Here is a 16,094-nt window from a genome sequence, read left to right as displayed (position 1 = left end):
ACGAACATCATTTAGTTGCTACATTTGTGCAGTTGTCGCGCTAATCATTGCGCTACGATAGTCCACGACAGAGGGCGTGTGGTGGATAAATGAGAGGAGCCGAGCATGATGGTGCAGTGCTTGGTTGAAGTCTGTTTGCAGGCAGCGTATGGTGTGAAAGGCCTGTGAGGGCCTTCTCGAGAGATGTAACTGCGAGAGATGTTGCCAGTTCTTTACTAAGGCCCTCATTCTGACCCTGGCGGTCTTTGACCGCCAGGGCGGAGGACCGCGGGAGCACCGCCGACAAGCCGGCGGTGCTTCAATGGGGATTCCGACCGCGGCGGTAAAGCCGCGGTCGGACCGGCACCACTGGCGGGGTCCCGCCAGTGTACCGCGGCCCCATTGAATCCTCCGCGGCGGCGCAGCTTGCTGCACCGCCGCGGGGATTCTGACCCCCCCTACCGCCATCCAGATCCCGGCGGTCGGACCGCCGAGATCCGGATGGCGGTAGGGGGGGTCGCGGGGCCCCTGGGGGCCCCTGCAGTGCCCATGCCACTGGCATGGGCATTGCAGGGGCCCCCGTAAGAGGGCCCCTAAATGTATTTCACTGTCTGCTGCGCAGACAGTGAAATACGCGACGGGTGCAACTGCACCCGTCGCACAGCTTCCACTCCGCCGGCTCGATTCCGAGCCGGCTTCATCGTGGAAGCCTCTTTCCCGCTGGGCTGGCTGGCGGTCTGAAGGAGACCGCCCGCCAGCCCAGCGGGAAAGTCAGAATTACCGCCGCGGTCTTTCGACCGCGGAACGGTAACCTGACGGCGGGACTTTGGCGGGCGGCCTCCGCCGCCCGCCAAGGTCAGAATGAGGGCCTAAGTGTCTACCTGGGAGTGTTTAACAGCCATACCATAATGTACCGTCGAGCTCAGTGCGCTCTGCTCTGCTATTTTCTGTCCTGCTGTTACTACTCTAGGGCATGACAATGTTATGCGCAGCTACAATTGTCACGTTTCCTACCTCTGCTGCACACAAAAGAGATATTCATGCATTGCATTTCGTTTACATTTAACATTTTTATGTTATATCGCCAGCTTTAGCACAGTTGCTGAGATTTGATTTTGTCTGCAAGATTATTTTCTGTCCAGATCTATTGTATCGACCAAACAAATGGGTCGTGAGGTCACGCACACAGCGAATGCCTTTACCCCAGTAGACCAACCATCTGTTTTTTAGAAGAAGGACTTTCAAAATTATCTCGACTTGGCAAGAAACCCGTGTGTAGGTTCAAAAACTTTTTTATATTATTTTAAGGTTTTCCCCTACTACGCTATAGATGGTGATGACGAACATGACTCTTCATTAAATATACTGGATAAGTGAATATCACAAGCAGCGTCACAAATCCGCTGTTGGGCAAATGCAGTCCTGGCTATATGGTGCAATATGTCTCCTACTGTCCCCAGCCGAGCAGGCCTATTACTTGATATCAAGGGGATTCAGTTAAAGTTTCCAACAGATGAAAAGAAACCCGTTTACGTCCCTCTTAGATACCTTTAAATATATTTAAAGGCATTTTGCACTACCAAAGGGGCTATGAAGTCCCTTATACAGAAACCTCTTAACCAATGGAGGAAATATCGCGGGGTTGGGAAGCCATCTGTGGGAAAAGCAGTGAGCAGCCCTGCCTGTTGCTATTTGTAAGTACGCGTACCTAAATCTCCTCTGGCTGGCAGGCGGGTATTTCACTTATTTTCACGGTGCCTCCTATGATTCCACGGAACTCCGCAGCAGCCAACGGAAGTGCCATATGATGAATGTGTTTTCAAGTTTAGAATCTCATTGACAATATTGGTATATTAAGAAACATAACTTTAGTTGCTTAAGCGTCTTGACATACCTTGTAACGTAAAAAAAAAAACGAAAGGGGGTAGAAGTAGGTTGCAGCAGTTTCTTGATATATGGGCCGGTATAAAGCCTGCAATTCCGTTGCACAGAGATTGTTTTTGTTGTAGCTGGAGGCACTCTCCCCACCTTGCAATATATAAACACAATCCTACCCAGGTCACCTCTGGTAAAATTATGCCATGCACCGCTTCATCTACTAGTCACGGCAGACATTTCAAAACCCTTCACTCTAAAATGAGAGGCCGGCACCGTGTTTGCAATAAAAGAAAGCGTTAATACTGATTGATATGTGTCATTTGTTCGGTATGAAACCAAATGTTTTGGTTGTCATTTTATTAGTGTGCTGTACTAACTTTACTTTGGTCTTTCCAGGCATTTGGCTTTATGACACGCGTGGCCCTCCGAGCAGAAAAAATGAATCACCATCCAGAATGGTTTAATGTGTACAACAAGGTAATGTGTTCTCCTTTGTATTTACCAACTCTCCCATCGATATTTTCAATTATGTTATTGTTTCTGGCACACTGATGTAACAGGCTAGTGTGCCAAAAATTACTATCTTGGTACTTTGTTTGAAATTGGGTCTTAAGTTGGCAGAGTTATGCACCCTGCCCAAGTAGAGACCACAACCCTAGTCAGGTAAGTGAGATACACACTTAAAATTAACCTGTGCTCACCCTCTGGTAACTTGGCACGGAGCAGGCAGGCTCAACTTAAGAGGCAATGCGTAAAGTGCATGTGTACAACACACACCCAGCAACTCAATGAAAACTCCACAAAAAAACTCCACCCAGGTTGAGCGAATTTGAATATTTATGTGAGTAAAACAAGACCAAAACGACAAAAATCAAATAAGTACATAGCAAGTTACGGTTTCAAAAACATAGAAGTAAACACAGAGCTCAAGGAACAATCTTGATCCTAAGGGTCTTGGCAGTTATGTTAGACTGGGTAGAAAAGGACCCAGATCTGACGTGGGAACGTTAGTAGTCACTTCCTGGCTGTGCCAACACCAGAACTGTACGCAGAGGCACTAGCTTAAAGTTCACACAAGTCTCTCAGGACCGCAGTATACATCAAACTCCAACCACTTGCGAGTGCAAAGGTCGACTATGGGGACCTAGGACGTCCAATTCCCAACCAGAATACCTTTTGTCCAGATAAAGTTGTGGGCTGACCACCCCATGGTTCAGGGTAGGCTCTGCGGTCCACTGCAAGCACAGGGACCCCAAGGCAGTGATCTTCCTCTTGACCAGGGACCTTTACCTCAGGATTGTCGTGAACGGCTGATACAGAAGTGCTGCTTGAGCCTCCATTTTCCAAAGGTGGGCGGAGGCAGTGCTGACGTCAATGCTATACTTCCTGTTGCCCAGGCAACATGTCTGAAAAGAATGTGATTTGTTTGTTCGGCACACAGCGCTGCTCCAAGTTGAAACTCTCCTACAGGTTGGACACAAGGCGCTTATGGGAGGGGCACTGAGTGCTAGGCTTTTGTAGAGCGAAGCCCTGATCCTCAGAGAACGGAGGTCTTATTGTTTGTAGAGCGAAGTGCTGATCCTCACAGAATAAAGCGCTTATTGTTTGTAGAGTGAAACGCTGATACTCACAGAACAGAGTGCTTATCGTTTGTAGAGGGAAGCTCTGATCCTCACAGAACGAAGGGCTTATTGTGTGGAGAGCAAAGCAATGGCCCTTCTTGGTTTCAACTATGGGACTCTGTTTCGGTTTATAAACTTTATTCAGCAAATACAAAATAGCCATAAAAGTACATAAATAAGTCGTTATGCACAATCAGAGTTGAAATATCAACTTTCATAAATAATTAAAACAATTTAAACAAAACGCAGCACATACAGTAACTCACAGCTAGCCTTATCAAAATTTAAAAAGTAAGACTGTTCCTGAAATAAATAGCATTTAAAATGCGTTGCGCCACCTTATGACACAAGTGGGGATTACTTAGGTCGGATAAAAATTCCAATGCAGCCTGATGGGTTCTTATATTCTGGGCAATACAAAATAGTTCATGATAAAACATACTGAGTTGTGCATAGAATTTACAAAATATCATAAAGTGCAAGGTGCTCTGTTTGCTAAACCCATCATAAGGGCAACAGACCATTTCAGTGGGGCAAGTCTTAATTTTAGGGAACACTACTAAGTGATGCACCATTCCCAGCCTAAATCTTATCAGGATGCAACAGTGTTGCATGCTAGTGACACTGGATGAATAACCTTAAAGGAAAAGGACATTTATACACCAGCTGTAGATGTCGTCATTTCGGTGGCTCTCCAGCTGTGCAGCCTATATTGCAGGAATGTATGCTTGATTAGTTTTTTTTTTTTAAGTGTCGAGACACGTTCTGGGTCCGATTTTACAGTTATGTTGAAAATAGTTTTTAAGGAAGAATAAATGTAAGCAATACAGGGGATACATAAGGCATCATACATTTTTATACAATGTAGAATAATTTGTTTAGTGAAAACAGTTTCATCTTTGGCCCAAATACTGTATCATAATAATAAGGTGCTTAACTGCAGCACATCCTCCAAATACTCAAGGCCCATCTCCTCATGTACAGTCCAGTTAGATGCTGAGGTAGGTAGACATAACCTTTTTAGGAAACAATTTTCCTCTGTTTGCATAGGAGTGCTCTTAGTATATCCCCAAGCCCCTGCCCCATAAAACGCCATCGATAAAACTATAGATATACACCATAGCTGCTAAAGGACGACTTCAGAGTTCACAAGCAAATCTGAAGATGCCATGCGAGTTCCTACACATTTTATTTCTACCCGTGTAGATATGCTGATCCCAGGACCCTTTACTTGAAAATAGGACCCCCAAATAGCTGAAGAAATTAACTGTGGTAATTGGTGTGTTCTGGATGAAAACACTTCTACATTTCTGGGCCTTTTGTCCACAGACCATAGTAAAAGTTTTAGATTTGTTAATTATCATACCCTTTAGAGTCATGAATTCCTCATAGCCATTCATTAGTTTCTGGAGTCCCAGTGGAGTCCTAGAGATAAGGACGGCATCATCTGCATTTAGTAACACAGGTATAGGACGCCCTGCCACACCAGGTGGATCCGCCTGAATGGTCTGCAAGAAATTATCCACCCAATTGATAAGTAAAGAAAACAGTAACGGGGCAAGGACAAAGCCTGGCGGATACCTCTCTGACTTTAAAAGGAGGGGTACATTCTCCCTTTAGACCAAAGAAGACTTTACATCTTAGATTTCTATATAGGCAAGCCAGAAAGCCAATAATTACCTTTTGGGCACCCAGTTCTAGTAGTGTAGGCCATGGAATAGGTATAAAGCCCCTGGTTTAGCCTCATATATTTTCCTATCAGCAAATCTAAATTTGCACATTGCTCAATGGTTCCCAATCTCTTTCTAAAACGAAATTGAACAGGAGAAAGAATGTTATTGTCCAAAACCCACTCTTCAAGTCTTGCCAATAAGATACTATTTAAAACTTTCATCGATGAGTCCAGCAACAATATTGTCCGGGAGTGTTTAGGGTCTGATTTATCTCCCTTTTTGTATATTGGTACAATGAGGGATGAAGTCCAAGATAACAGGATTTCTCCGGTTGCTGCCGTGTTAAACACCCTGGTAAGGATTGTGCCCCTGAGATTAATATTTGATTTAAAGACATCCATAGGTACCCCATCAGGACCATGGGTCCTACCCCCACGCTAGCAGAACTGGCCAGGAGAACCTCCTCAGTGGTGATATTTAAATAAATGGGATTCCCACACCTCAGCTCCTCGTGCCCAGCTATGTCAACCACCTCTCTTTTGTTTAAAAGAAGTGTGCCACCTAAGCTGAACAGGGAAACTGGAGCCTATTTCAAGAGATACCTCATTAGAGAAAAAGGGTTAATTTACTATTTTTCAGAACAGTTTAGTATCGTTCGTTTCTGTAGCCAAGACTAATTTTGACCATGCCTCCTACCTTAATATCTTCTTCCTTCGGTCCTGATAGCCGCAGGGTCTCTACGGGAAATGTGCAGAGCTGACTTAAGTTCCCCAAGGGTTTTTGTGCATGCGTGGTCAAACCATCCTCTTTTCCTCTCAGGCTGCCTGACCTTTGGTTGGTGTGTCAAAAGGACCTTGATACAGGCAATAACATGGTTGAAACCACTATGCAACCTTGTAGGGTATATTTCATCTTGCAAGCAATAATTAAACTTGTGCAGACACCCCTTCACAATCTTTCTGTAGTAAACCATCTGGGTCAAAATCGCTCCATTTTAATCTCACCCCATTTGTCCTGTATTCATCAACCTGGTTCATAGTGGTATAAAACTCACAATTCCGACCCCAGAGTAGGGTCGGAAAGCAGAACAGAGTGCTTATTGTTTGTAGAGCACAGCTCTGATCCTCACAGAATAGAGTGCTTATCATTTGTAGAGTGAAGTGCTGATCCTCACAGAACAGAGCACTTATTGTTTGGAAAGCAAAGTGCTGATCCTCAGTGTTTGTAGAGTAAAGCGTTTGGAGAGCGAAGCACTGGCCCTTCTTGGTTTTAACTACAGGACTCCGTTTCCAGAGTCACACAGCAGGGATAGGAAGGTGAAGTCTTTCATGGCCCTGAGACTTCAGAAGAACAGGAGGCAAGCACTTGGAGTCACTGGGTTCAGTGAGATTGGCTCAGCTCTAGTCCATAGCAGGGCAAAGATCCGCAGGCAGGAGGGCACCTCAGCAAAGCAGTTTCTTGGAATAGTCAGTCAAACCAGAGTGGCAATCCTTACAGCACAACAGTCTTTACTCCAGCACATTTCTTTCCAGGCTCAGTAGTGTACTAATTTGGTAGGGTCAGAGCCCCATGACCTATACCCAAATCTGCCTTTGAAGTGGAAGTGAGTTCAAAGCAGCTCCTTGAAGTGAACAGTTCCCCCTTTCATCCCATCCCTGGCTCCAGACTATCAGTAGGGTGTAATTAGGCCTTTGTGTGGGGACAGGCACTTCCCTATTCAAGGGTGTCAGCTCCTCTCCACCCTACCGGCCCAAAAAGGCCCATCAGAATGCAGATGAGTCCTTTGTCACACCGCCCTTCCTGTGTTTGTGGCTGTCTAGAGCAGAGAAATGCCCACTTTCTAAAAGTGACATTTCTGAAATAGTAATTTTAAATCCGACTTTACCAGTTAAGAGACTTTATTGTTACCATTTCAATGATATGTAACATGATGTAGCTACTCCTTTCTGATCATGCATTGCAACTTAAAAGCATATTAAGGAATTCCCAATGCTGGCCCTCGAGAGGAGTAGACCTCACAGTAGCCTCCCCTATGGGCTACCAAGAACCTGCCTGAAGTGTGATTTATGTGTAATAAAAGGGGAGTTTAGGGCTTGCCAAGTATTTTTAAATGTCAAGTCGAAGTGGCAGTAAAACTGCACATACAGGCCCTGCAGTGGCTGCCTGAGACATGTATAAAGAGCTACTTAAGTGGGTGGCACAATCAGTGCTGCAGGCGCCCGCTAGTAGCATTTGATTTATAGACCCTGGGTATAGGGTATACCACTTTACAGGGAATTTACATGTAAACTAAAAATGCCAGTTGTGTATACACCAATGTTAACATATTTAGGGGAGAAGCACATGCACTTTAGCATTGGTCAGCAGTGGTAAAGTGCTCAGAGACCTAGAACCAACAAAAAGATACAGCAAAATGTAGAGGATAAAAGGCAAAAAGTTTTGGGGTCACCCTGCAGAAATGGCCATTTCCAACAGATTTGAAACTCCCGCTTGACAGCAAAGTGGCAGCTCAGAATTGTACTTCTTCTCATTACCAGTCCGTCCCCTCTCCAGCAGTGCTTACCTCTTCATAATGGCTTTGCTCTCCTCCTGATCCTCGCCACCACCCCTCCTTAACATTACCTTTCCAATATTCTGGCATGATTTAAAAAAAAAAAAAAACACGGATCTAGGTTCCACGTTTCCTAGTTTTGTTTTAATGAGCTAGGCTTGCAGGGTCATTTAATTGCATTTGAGCATGTGCCTTCCAGGTGGACTGAAACTGGGACAAATATTACTATGCAGGTGAAAGGAGATATAGCTCAAAACTGTAGATGAATCTGCATCATGCTAATTCTCAAAAGGAATTTCACTCTTGAACCACCAAAGTGTCTGCTAAGAATCAGAAATTTTAAATGCAGCAGAGGACTTGAATAGGGGCTTTGCAGTCATTGCTCAGGGCACATGAGATTCAGCTTAGCCTACATCTCATTGTATTGTGATAGTTTCTGGTATTATATAGTGACTTGAGTGGTGCATGATGCCTTCAATAAAGATCAAGCCATTTTCAACTCTTGTGTTTGCATCCGTAACTTTCTTCCTCAAAAACCTTCTGTGCCCATATACCTTATCTCTCACTGGGTATCTGGGAAACCATCTTGGAATTTTAAATTAACACTTACCCCTCTTAAAGGCTTCCTATGCGCTGCAGCAAACCTCATTAGGGGCCGAATAAGTATGGCCGCATTGCCCCCTCACCCCTGAAACCACCACCACCACCTTCAAAACCAGCTGCATAATCAATAGTCATCATGACTGACCACCATATTGAATTAAAGGTCCACAAATCAGCCAGCTCTTATCACTCACTGACTTTATGCTTGTCTTTGACACTGTACAGTGCTGTTCAGCCTTTTGACTAGGTTCATGCTACAAGAATACCACATATGTGAATTCCCCCTGCCTTCTTGGATGATAAGCTCCCCACCTCTCGTGGCTTCTGCACACCCGCAGGAAGGACACCTTCAGATGGAAGATCGAGATGTGTAATAAAAATAAAAAAAACAATATAAAGGACTTTCCTCCTCTGTGTACCACGGATCTGGAGCAATATTCCCAATTGGGCAAGCAGCCCCACCCCAGCTCCAATTATTCAAATAGCTGAATGCTTAACTCTTCAGAGAACAAAACATCACAATACAGTAACAGTCCTGAAACCAGCTACCCTTCCTCTCACATGTTGACCGTGCCTTTGACCCTACATAGGTCTGTGCTGCCTTTCAACTAGGTCTGCGGTATATAAATACCACATACATGTATTATAATTTGTGAAATTTGATGAAAGATATCAGTTTTGGAAAGACCTAGGCCAAACCTTCGTCACAGTGTGATATAATGTATTTTCACTTACTAGAACGTAAAACATATATACTTACTTTATTAGGTTTATTATTTGTTTTTATTGGTTTACTGATACTTGCACTAGAGAAGTTGCCTCAGCAGTGCAGAGGATTGATAATCAATTGTGACTTCATCTGATAAAATGTCCTATGTTGTCACCTTCTATGCAGATTGGAGGGGTCTTGCACATTCCCTTTCTGCCCAGAGCTCCACAAATGCTAGAACCATCCCTGTATCTGCTCCATACTCGGTGGAGCACTGCCACCCAAAAATAGTGTAGAAACCATCAGTAGTGTGCTTCATGTGGTTTACTGCACCTCTTCCTTTTGTAATCCAAAGCCACATGTTCTTCCTCATTTCAGTTAGTACTTTAATGACTGGACTCAGTTGTTTAACAAAATTGATGATTGGTTTGTTATTTTTACCTGTGCTTTTCATCTCAGCTATATACAAATATATATATATATATATATATATATATATATATATATATATATATATATATATAATCAACTATGTTTTTGAGATCTGCCTAGCAATTGCTTTAGTTTCCAGCCAGCCTTTTGTAATAAGAAAACAAATTAAGAAATACAAACATATTCAAATAGAGGGGCTTGGGGTCAACTTTCCATCAATTGGTCTGCTCAGCTGTTAACATTTTAGCCAGCATAGCTTACTGCAAGGCACAGTGGGTCTGCCCAGAGGTTGTTAGATGTCTTGCTCCGTTATCCCTGATCACATGTGAAGAGCAACCTTAGGTGTACTTCAATGCTAGGGCAGCTTGACCAATACTTTATTTTGCTTATGTTTTTTTTTTTTCTTATACACTTTATCCTTTTATGTTTTTGTTGCCCCTTGTTTGTTTAAACTGTCTTCAGGTTACAGTACCTTTTCTTTAGATCAAAAACAATCATGTTTTCCAGTGGCGTGCATTAAGACAAAAAACTTTTTTTGTACCTAATCTGTTTACACCTGCATGCCAGGAAAGCACTCTCACTGTTTTGTTCAAATTATATGCATTGGTTAACTTCTTGCAAATGTAAAATATTTATTGGATTTAAGCAGCACTGCCTTTAGGTGACACTTTTTTTTTTTAACCATTATGGCATATGTCTGGGAAAAAAAAAAAAACACCAGCTAGCCAAGGTCCGACCTATTGGCTTTGCTTGTTTCGTTTTGATTTTCTCTTCTTGAGCCGTCGTTATCTTTTCTTAGTTACCTCAGCACCAGTGGCGGCTGGTAATTTTAGGAGAGAGGGGTGCGGGCGGGAAGCACACTCGCACTCATTCATTTACACATGCACGCAAATCCATTCACAACACTCATCAACATTCAAACATACACGCACGCACAAACATTAATTTAAAAAACACACACACATTTACCTTGAGCTGAGGGGGTCCCTGGAGGGTTGAGACTGCTGCCTTCCCTCACTGGCTGAGGTCAGCCAATGAGGGAAGGCAGCTGCCCCAACTTCGACACAGAGTGGGATGGGGTCAGTGAGACTGCTGACCCCACCCCACTTTGTGACGAGGGGTCACTGATTGACACTCTTCCTGGACGCTTCAGGACTTAAACCTGAAGCGCCCAGGTCAGAGTCAGTGGGTGACGCTTCCCCTCGTCACCGATGGGGAGGGCCTCAAGGCACCTTTGCTGAGCCGAGGAGGTCATGCCCAAAGGAGCTGTGGCCTCTTCAGCCCAGCAAAGTTCAGCTGAGGCAGCCAGCAGTCTGTGCAAATCGCGCATGTCTCGCTCCTAGCTGCCTGAGCTGAACATGAAGAGTGTCTGTCAGGCTGACCTTTGCTCAGCCTGACGGGCACTCTTTATGAGGACAAAAGGTGGGGGGGGTGGCCCCTCCACCCTAATGGATGAGCTGCAGCTGCTCAATGTAGTCTTTCGGAAACAAGTAGGTCGAATTATGATAATTAATGTGGTTTCCACAAATGATCCATTTTTGGTAGGTAAACTTCAGCAAAGGATTGTGTTTACTGTTGTGGTACATACATCAAGGGGACTCTCCATCGATTACTTTGCAATATGTTTCCGGGTACTAGTAATTGGAGATATAAGTGGGGGAAAATCTGTAGAATGTATTACATTTTCTTTTATCCTTATTAGTAATATTGCACTACTAATGTTTTATCGAACCACTATTGTTTTGCGTAATCTTATGTTGAAGGAATACGTTTATGGTTTTAATTAACTAATAAAATAAACTATCATTAATTCACTTAGAACTCTTAGAAAAATGCAGTAAATTACACCAACATATGAAAATAATGACCTCACACAACAGCAATCACTCCCACCTACAGATTACACTCTGTCAAAAAGTAAATGTTTGTAACTTGTTCCTCAATGAGAGGTATTTAGGGGGGAGGTGTCCAGAGAAGGTGGAAGGGAATTGCAGAAAGCATTCAGAGCCCCTGTATACACTGCATCTTCATCGTCTCGAGACAAAATTTGAAGCTTTTCCAGTTTGACAGTGGGCAGGCTCCTGGAGACTTGATTTCAAAATATCGCAAACTGTTCATGTGCTCAGGTTTAAGGGCTGAGCAGGAAATTCTTACAAAATGCGGCCTTAAAAAATAAAGCTATGAAACTCACATTGAATGAGGGGAATACGTTATCAAATTTGCGAACTGTTGTTTGATGTCACATAAAGGAAGTCCTTCAGGTGGCAATTGAAACCATAGGTACAAACGGTTACTCGTCAGTCATGGATAGTACTAAAGCCATTCATCTGACAGGAAATGTAATCTAATATAGGTAAGCTTATGAACCTTGTACTTCAGAGTAAATCGGAGCACTATTTGAGGAACATTGTTGTTTGCAGCAAAGATCTGGAGTGCACAACTGTAGAGTCGTATAGCATCTGTTGATGCATTTTGCCATTAAATAGGCAATAAGATGGATCAGGCTATTTGTGAGTCCCAGAGAGTCCTGGACATAAATTTACTAGAAAACCCAGAAAACCCACCCTGGACATGATTCAGATTTACCCATAGAGGTTTATTTAAAAATGTGAATCTTTTCAGAAGGCAAAAATTGGCACTCAATTCAAAATACAGAAAATGCAATCAAATGTGAATTAGCATAGGCAATAGAAGCTGAGCCCTATTCTAACTAGTGACCGGTACAAAATTCTGTCATGGTTCTCCCCTGCCTTTAAACTGAGCACTCGCTATGTATTGATTCAATAGGAAGACTAGCATGGAGTCTGTCTCTGAGGGGAGCAGGGGAAAGAACTGGCTCACATCCCACAAACAAGTTTTATAGCACTTCATCATCAGAGTATGAGGCCTTAGCATGGTGTGTAGTGGCACCATTTTTTGTTCTACTAATGCTGCGTTAACAAAAGCCAGTCATCGTTCTGAACTTTTGTTACTTAAAGCAAGTTTACTCTAGCTACTCTCTCGACATCGTCAAGTAGGAATCTTAACTACATAAAATTGGAAATGACATTGCATTACAAACAGTGTCTTCTTGAACATATGAATAAAGCTCAATTAAGTGAGCAAAGACATCAGTTTTGAACATTGAAACATTAAGGGCCTGATTTAGGTTTTGGTGGGTGGATTACTCTGTCACAAAGGTGATGGATAACCCATCCGCTGTACTACGATTTCCGTTGGATAAAATTGAATCGTAAGACAGCGGACGGGATATCAGTCACGTTTGTGATGGAGTAACCCCATCCTCCAAACTCTAAATCTGACTCTAAATGTGGTTTTTTTTTCCAGTTCTTCTGGCAGCAGGCAGGAGCTCATGATTTATTAGAGCGAAAATAAACCTTACTGTAGAATATTGTGATATTTGAAGAGAGGCAAACCACTGTATAAACAAAAAGATGAACATAGTGCAACTTTTAAAATCCACATCTTCAGTGCAGTCAGTCTAAGGTTCAGATAAAAGCACCTGAGCAGAGAATATAGACATAAGAATATACCTATAGACAGAGCTGCCGACTGTCTCTACTGTGGGCCTCAATGCCCACTCCCAGCAGCCCCAGGTACACAGGAACTAGTACAAAACTCCAGTTAATACAAGAAAAACTACAAAGGCTTGACTATGTCAGATCAATTGCTAGGAAGAAAAAAACATTTCTGCATCACACTTCTGAAACTCGTTCCGGTCTCCGAGATAATAAGTAAAACCTCTTATTCATCTGTATCAAACACTATTGAGGTATCCTGCAGCACTAAGAGGCAGGATGTGCCCCCCCCCATCTCTTATATGGTGGATGTCATCCGTTACCTGGGGAGTAGCTGCCTTGGTGCTAGAACCTGCCTGAATCCCAGACCAGTGAAATCCAAGAAGATTAAAAGACATCGAAGAGCAAACACTGTCTTACCAAAAAGGGAAGCAAAGTTAAAGGTCAGAAACTGTTGAGGACTTCTGCATCCAAGGCAGGTTTTTTGAAAGGAGGAGTCCGTGTCTCACATGAGTGAACTGGGAAAAGCTAGGGACTAAAGGTATAATTGCATAAGGTCAGTCCACTGTGGCAACAAAGGGCCTGATTTAGAGTTTGGTGGATGGGTGCTCCATCACAAACCTAACGGATATCCTGTTAACCTTATTACACTTGTAATAAGGCATGCACTTTAATGACAGCATATCCATCTGCCAAACTGTAAATAGGGCCCAAGCTCAAGAATTGAAACGTAACCACAGCGGTCGAGGCAGTATACCTATGTTGGAAGACGCAACTGCATTGACTTGAGAAAAGCTGGTAAAAGACCGGGAATGGGAGGACTTGGGGGGCAATGGAGTGTAGGGCCAGAACAAATGTACAAATCAGGTGTCGCAAGCATTGACAAAAGAACACTATATTTAGACTGTTTGACTAGTGTGGGGAAAGTGGTTCATTATTAAGAAGATTAGTATGGCTTTGATCCATCTCCGATTACTTTTGTGTCTGTTTGCATCACATGGCCAATGGAGTGTTGGTAAAGGACGCTTTACAAATGTGAATGTACTTTTCATCGCAGTGACTGCCCTGAAGAAGATGACCAAGTATATTTGCAGAGGACAAGTTCATTCAGGTATTTTCAGTTTCACAAAAGGCTACTCATTCGCTATAAAATGCAGTGAACTATGATTCAGTAGCTGAGACCTTGGCCAACCGAGCTGTCACTCGTCAAGATAAGCATCTGCCAACATACTGATGGGGAATAGAGAGATACGTTTTGTATTGACAAGCTTGTGTTCACCTAGCATTCCACCCTTGAAAAAAATACGAAGGAAAGGGCATCAAATAGTGGTCATTTAATCTATTGATGTTAGTGATTCTGGAGCGTGGGAACAAATATTATGAAAGATCAGGCCAAGATGTATTCCTTTTACTTGTAAGGAGCAGTGCAGGCTTGAGCATACATTTGTAAATCAAAAACCTATTTAAACTGATCATGGGAGACAATCAAGCAGTCTAGACTGAAATTCCCTAAAAGAACCAGCAGTGGTCAATAATTAAATCCTTGAGATGCATAAAAATGATGGTATGGTCACAAATGAAATGGGTGATAAAATAAATAAAAACATAAAACTAGAGCTGGCGAAGAGAAACCCAACATTCTGATGAATACTTTTAGTTGAGGATTCTTCAGTCTCTTCCAAGTAGCAGACTGGATCAGGAAAAAATGAAATAGCTCTCCTCACCGGTATGTGATGTCATGCTTCAGGCTTGACTCTGGTGCCTCCCTGGACATGATTATCATAGAGATGCATTTTGTTTCATCCTGGTGCACTGACAGCAGTTCTATTTTTTTCTGCACTTTTCAAGGATCTGGAATTGCTCTCCATTCCCAAACTATCCATTATAATTTTGGTATGCAGTGCTTGGATGTAATGCCACTGATGAAGATGTCAGGTTGCCATAGGTGTCGTTCCTGCCATTCCCAAGACTTTCGGATTTACACGCTGTCTGTGCATTGAGGCTTGACTTGACTTGAGTCTGGGCTTTTTCCTTACTGCTCCCGCCTGTTTACAGCATTCAGAGAAGGCCAGGTTAGAACTTAGTGAAGGGCCAGGAGACCTCAATGATCGACTTTAGTGCCTCTTCAGGTCCCGATCTTGAGATAGATGTCATTATGAGGCCTTTGCCTGGGGATGTCTTCTCACTCATCGTTTAGGACTTACCATGCAGAGGACTCTGTTTCATCAGACCATCAGTCCCATTCAAGAGACAGGTCTTTGAGTTATCGCAGTGCTTTCCAAAAGTTTTAGAACTATGACCCAACAAGAAACGTTCGCGACCCACCTAGCTTTAATGACAAGTCAGGCAATAATTAAAGCGTTGTGCGGTAGAGCTCTGTCATTTACAGACAGTACACTTTCCGTTGAAATGGCTACTATATTTGCACAGTTTTACTGATAAAACTATATTGTGCAAAAACGTGAATGTGTGGAACTTGAATTTCAGTGAATATTTATAATTTGTTCATCACCAAATAAAGTGTTGTGATTTGTTTTGATCCTATTCAAATCTTTGCTTCCATCACACTTCAGAATTACTGAAAAAAATTGCTTACATTTTTCTTTCCTAACTGCTGAGTGTTTACAGTTTATTTACAGGTATTTACGTTTTGTTGTGTGTTACAAAAATGACATTCTCTAGCCTTTCCTTTCACGCTCCCTGTACACCAACAAGATTGTCACATTATTCACTTACTGGAGGAAGTTGTCCCTCTATGTAGTGTGCAAAACTAGGCACACTGTGTTTGGGGGTCCAGGCAACCACAAGTTGGTTTACAGAGCTAAAAACCAGACTACTTAATGCTCTAATTTTTATGCTGGCTTGGTCGAGCAGCTAGGCTGATCGTGGAGAAGTGCAAAGCATTTGTTGTACTCACAGTATCAATAAATGCCTCAGGCCACACACTCAAAAGAATAACTCTCGACCAATTTACAAAAATACTTCCGATTATAAAAAAAAAAAAAAAAAAAAAAAAAAAATCAAGACCAAGATCAGCAAAATAGGGTAACTACTTTTTGAATTATGGATTTGTAAAGTTTGATAAAGTTAGTCTTTTTGTGGGTAATTATGTACCATAGGAATCAATGA

The 16,094-nt window shown here is 42.8% G+C and overlaps 1 protein-coding gene across 1 annotated transcript in view; it reads left to right on the top strand.

The window, feature by feature from the left end:
- PCBD2 (pterin-4 alpha-carbinolamine dehydratase 2) overlaps window positions 1-16,094 on the top strand; it is a 483,264-nt gene that overhangs the window by 444,060 nt on the left and 23,110 nt on the right. The window contains exon 3 of the mRNA XM_069199241.1: window positions 2,254-2,334. Within this exon, the coding sequence (XP_069055342.1) occupies window positions 2,254-2,334 (81 nt within the window). The remainder of the gene's footprint in view (window positions 1-2,253; window positions 2,335-16,094) is intronic.

Source organism: Pleurodeles waltl, chromosome 7 (genome assembly GCF_031143425.1).
Source record: "Pleurodeles waltl isolate 20211129_DDA chromosome 7, aPleWal1.hap1.20221129, whole genome shotgun sequence".
NCBI classification, from domain to species: Eukaryota; Metazoa; Chordata; class Amphibia; order Caudata; family Salamandridae; genus Pleurodeles; species Pleurodeles waltl.
Note: the sequence above shows the minus strand (reverse complement) of the source record. Positions and strands in the feature narration are given on the sequence as shown.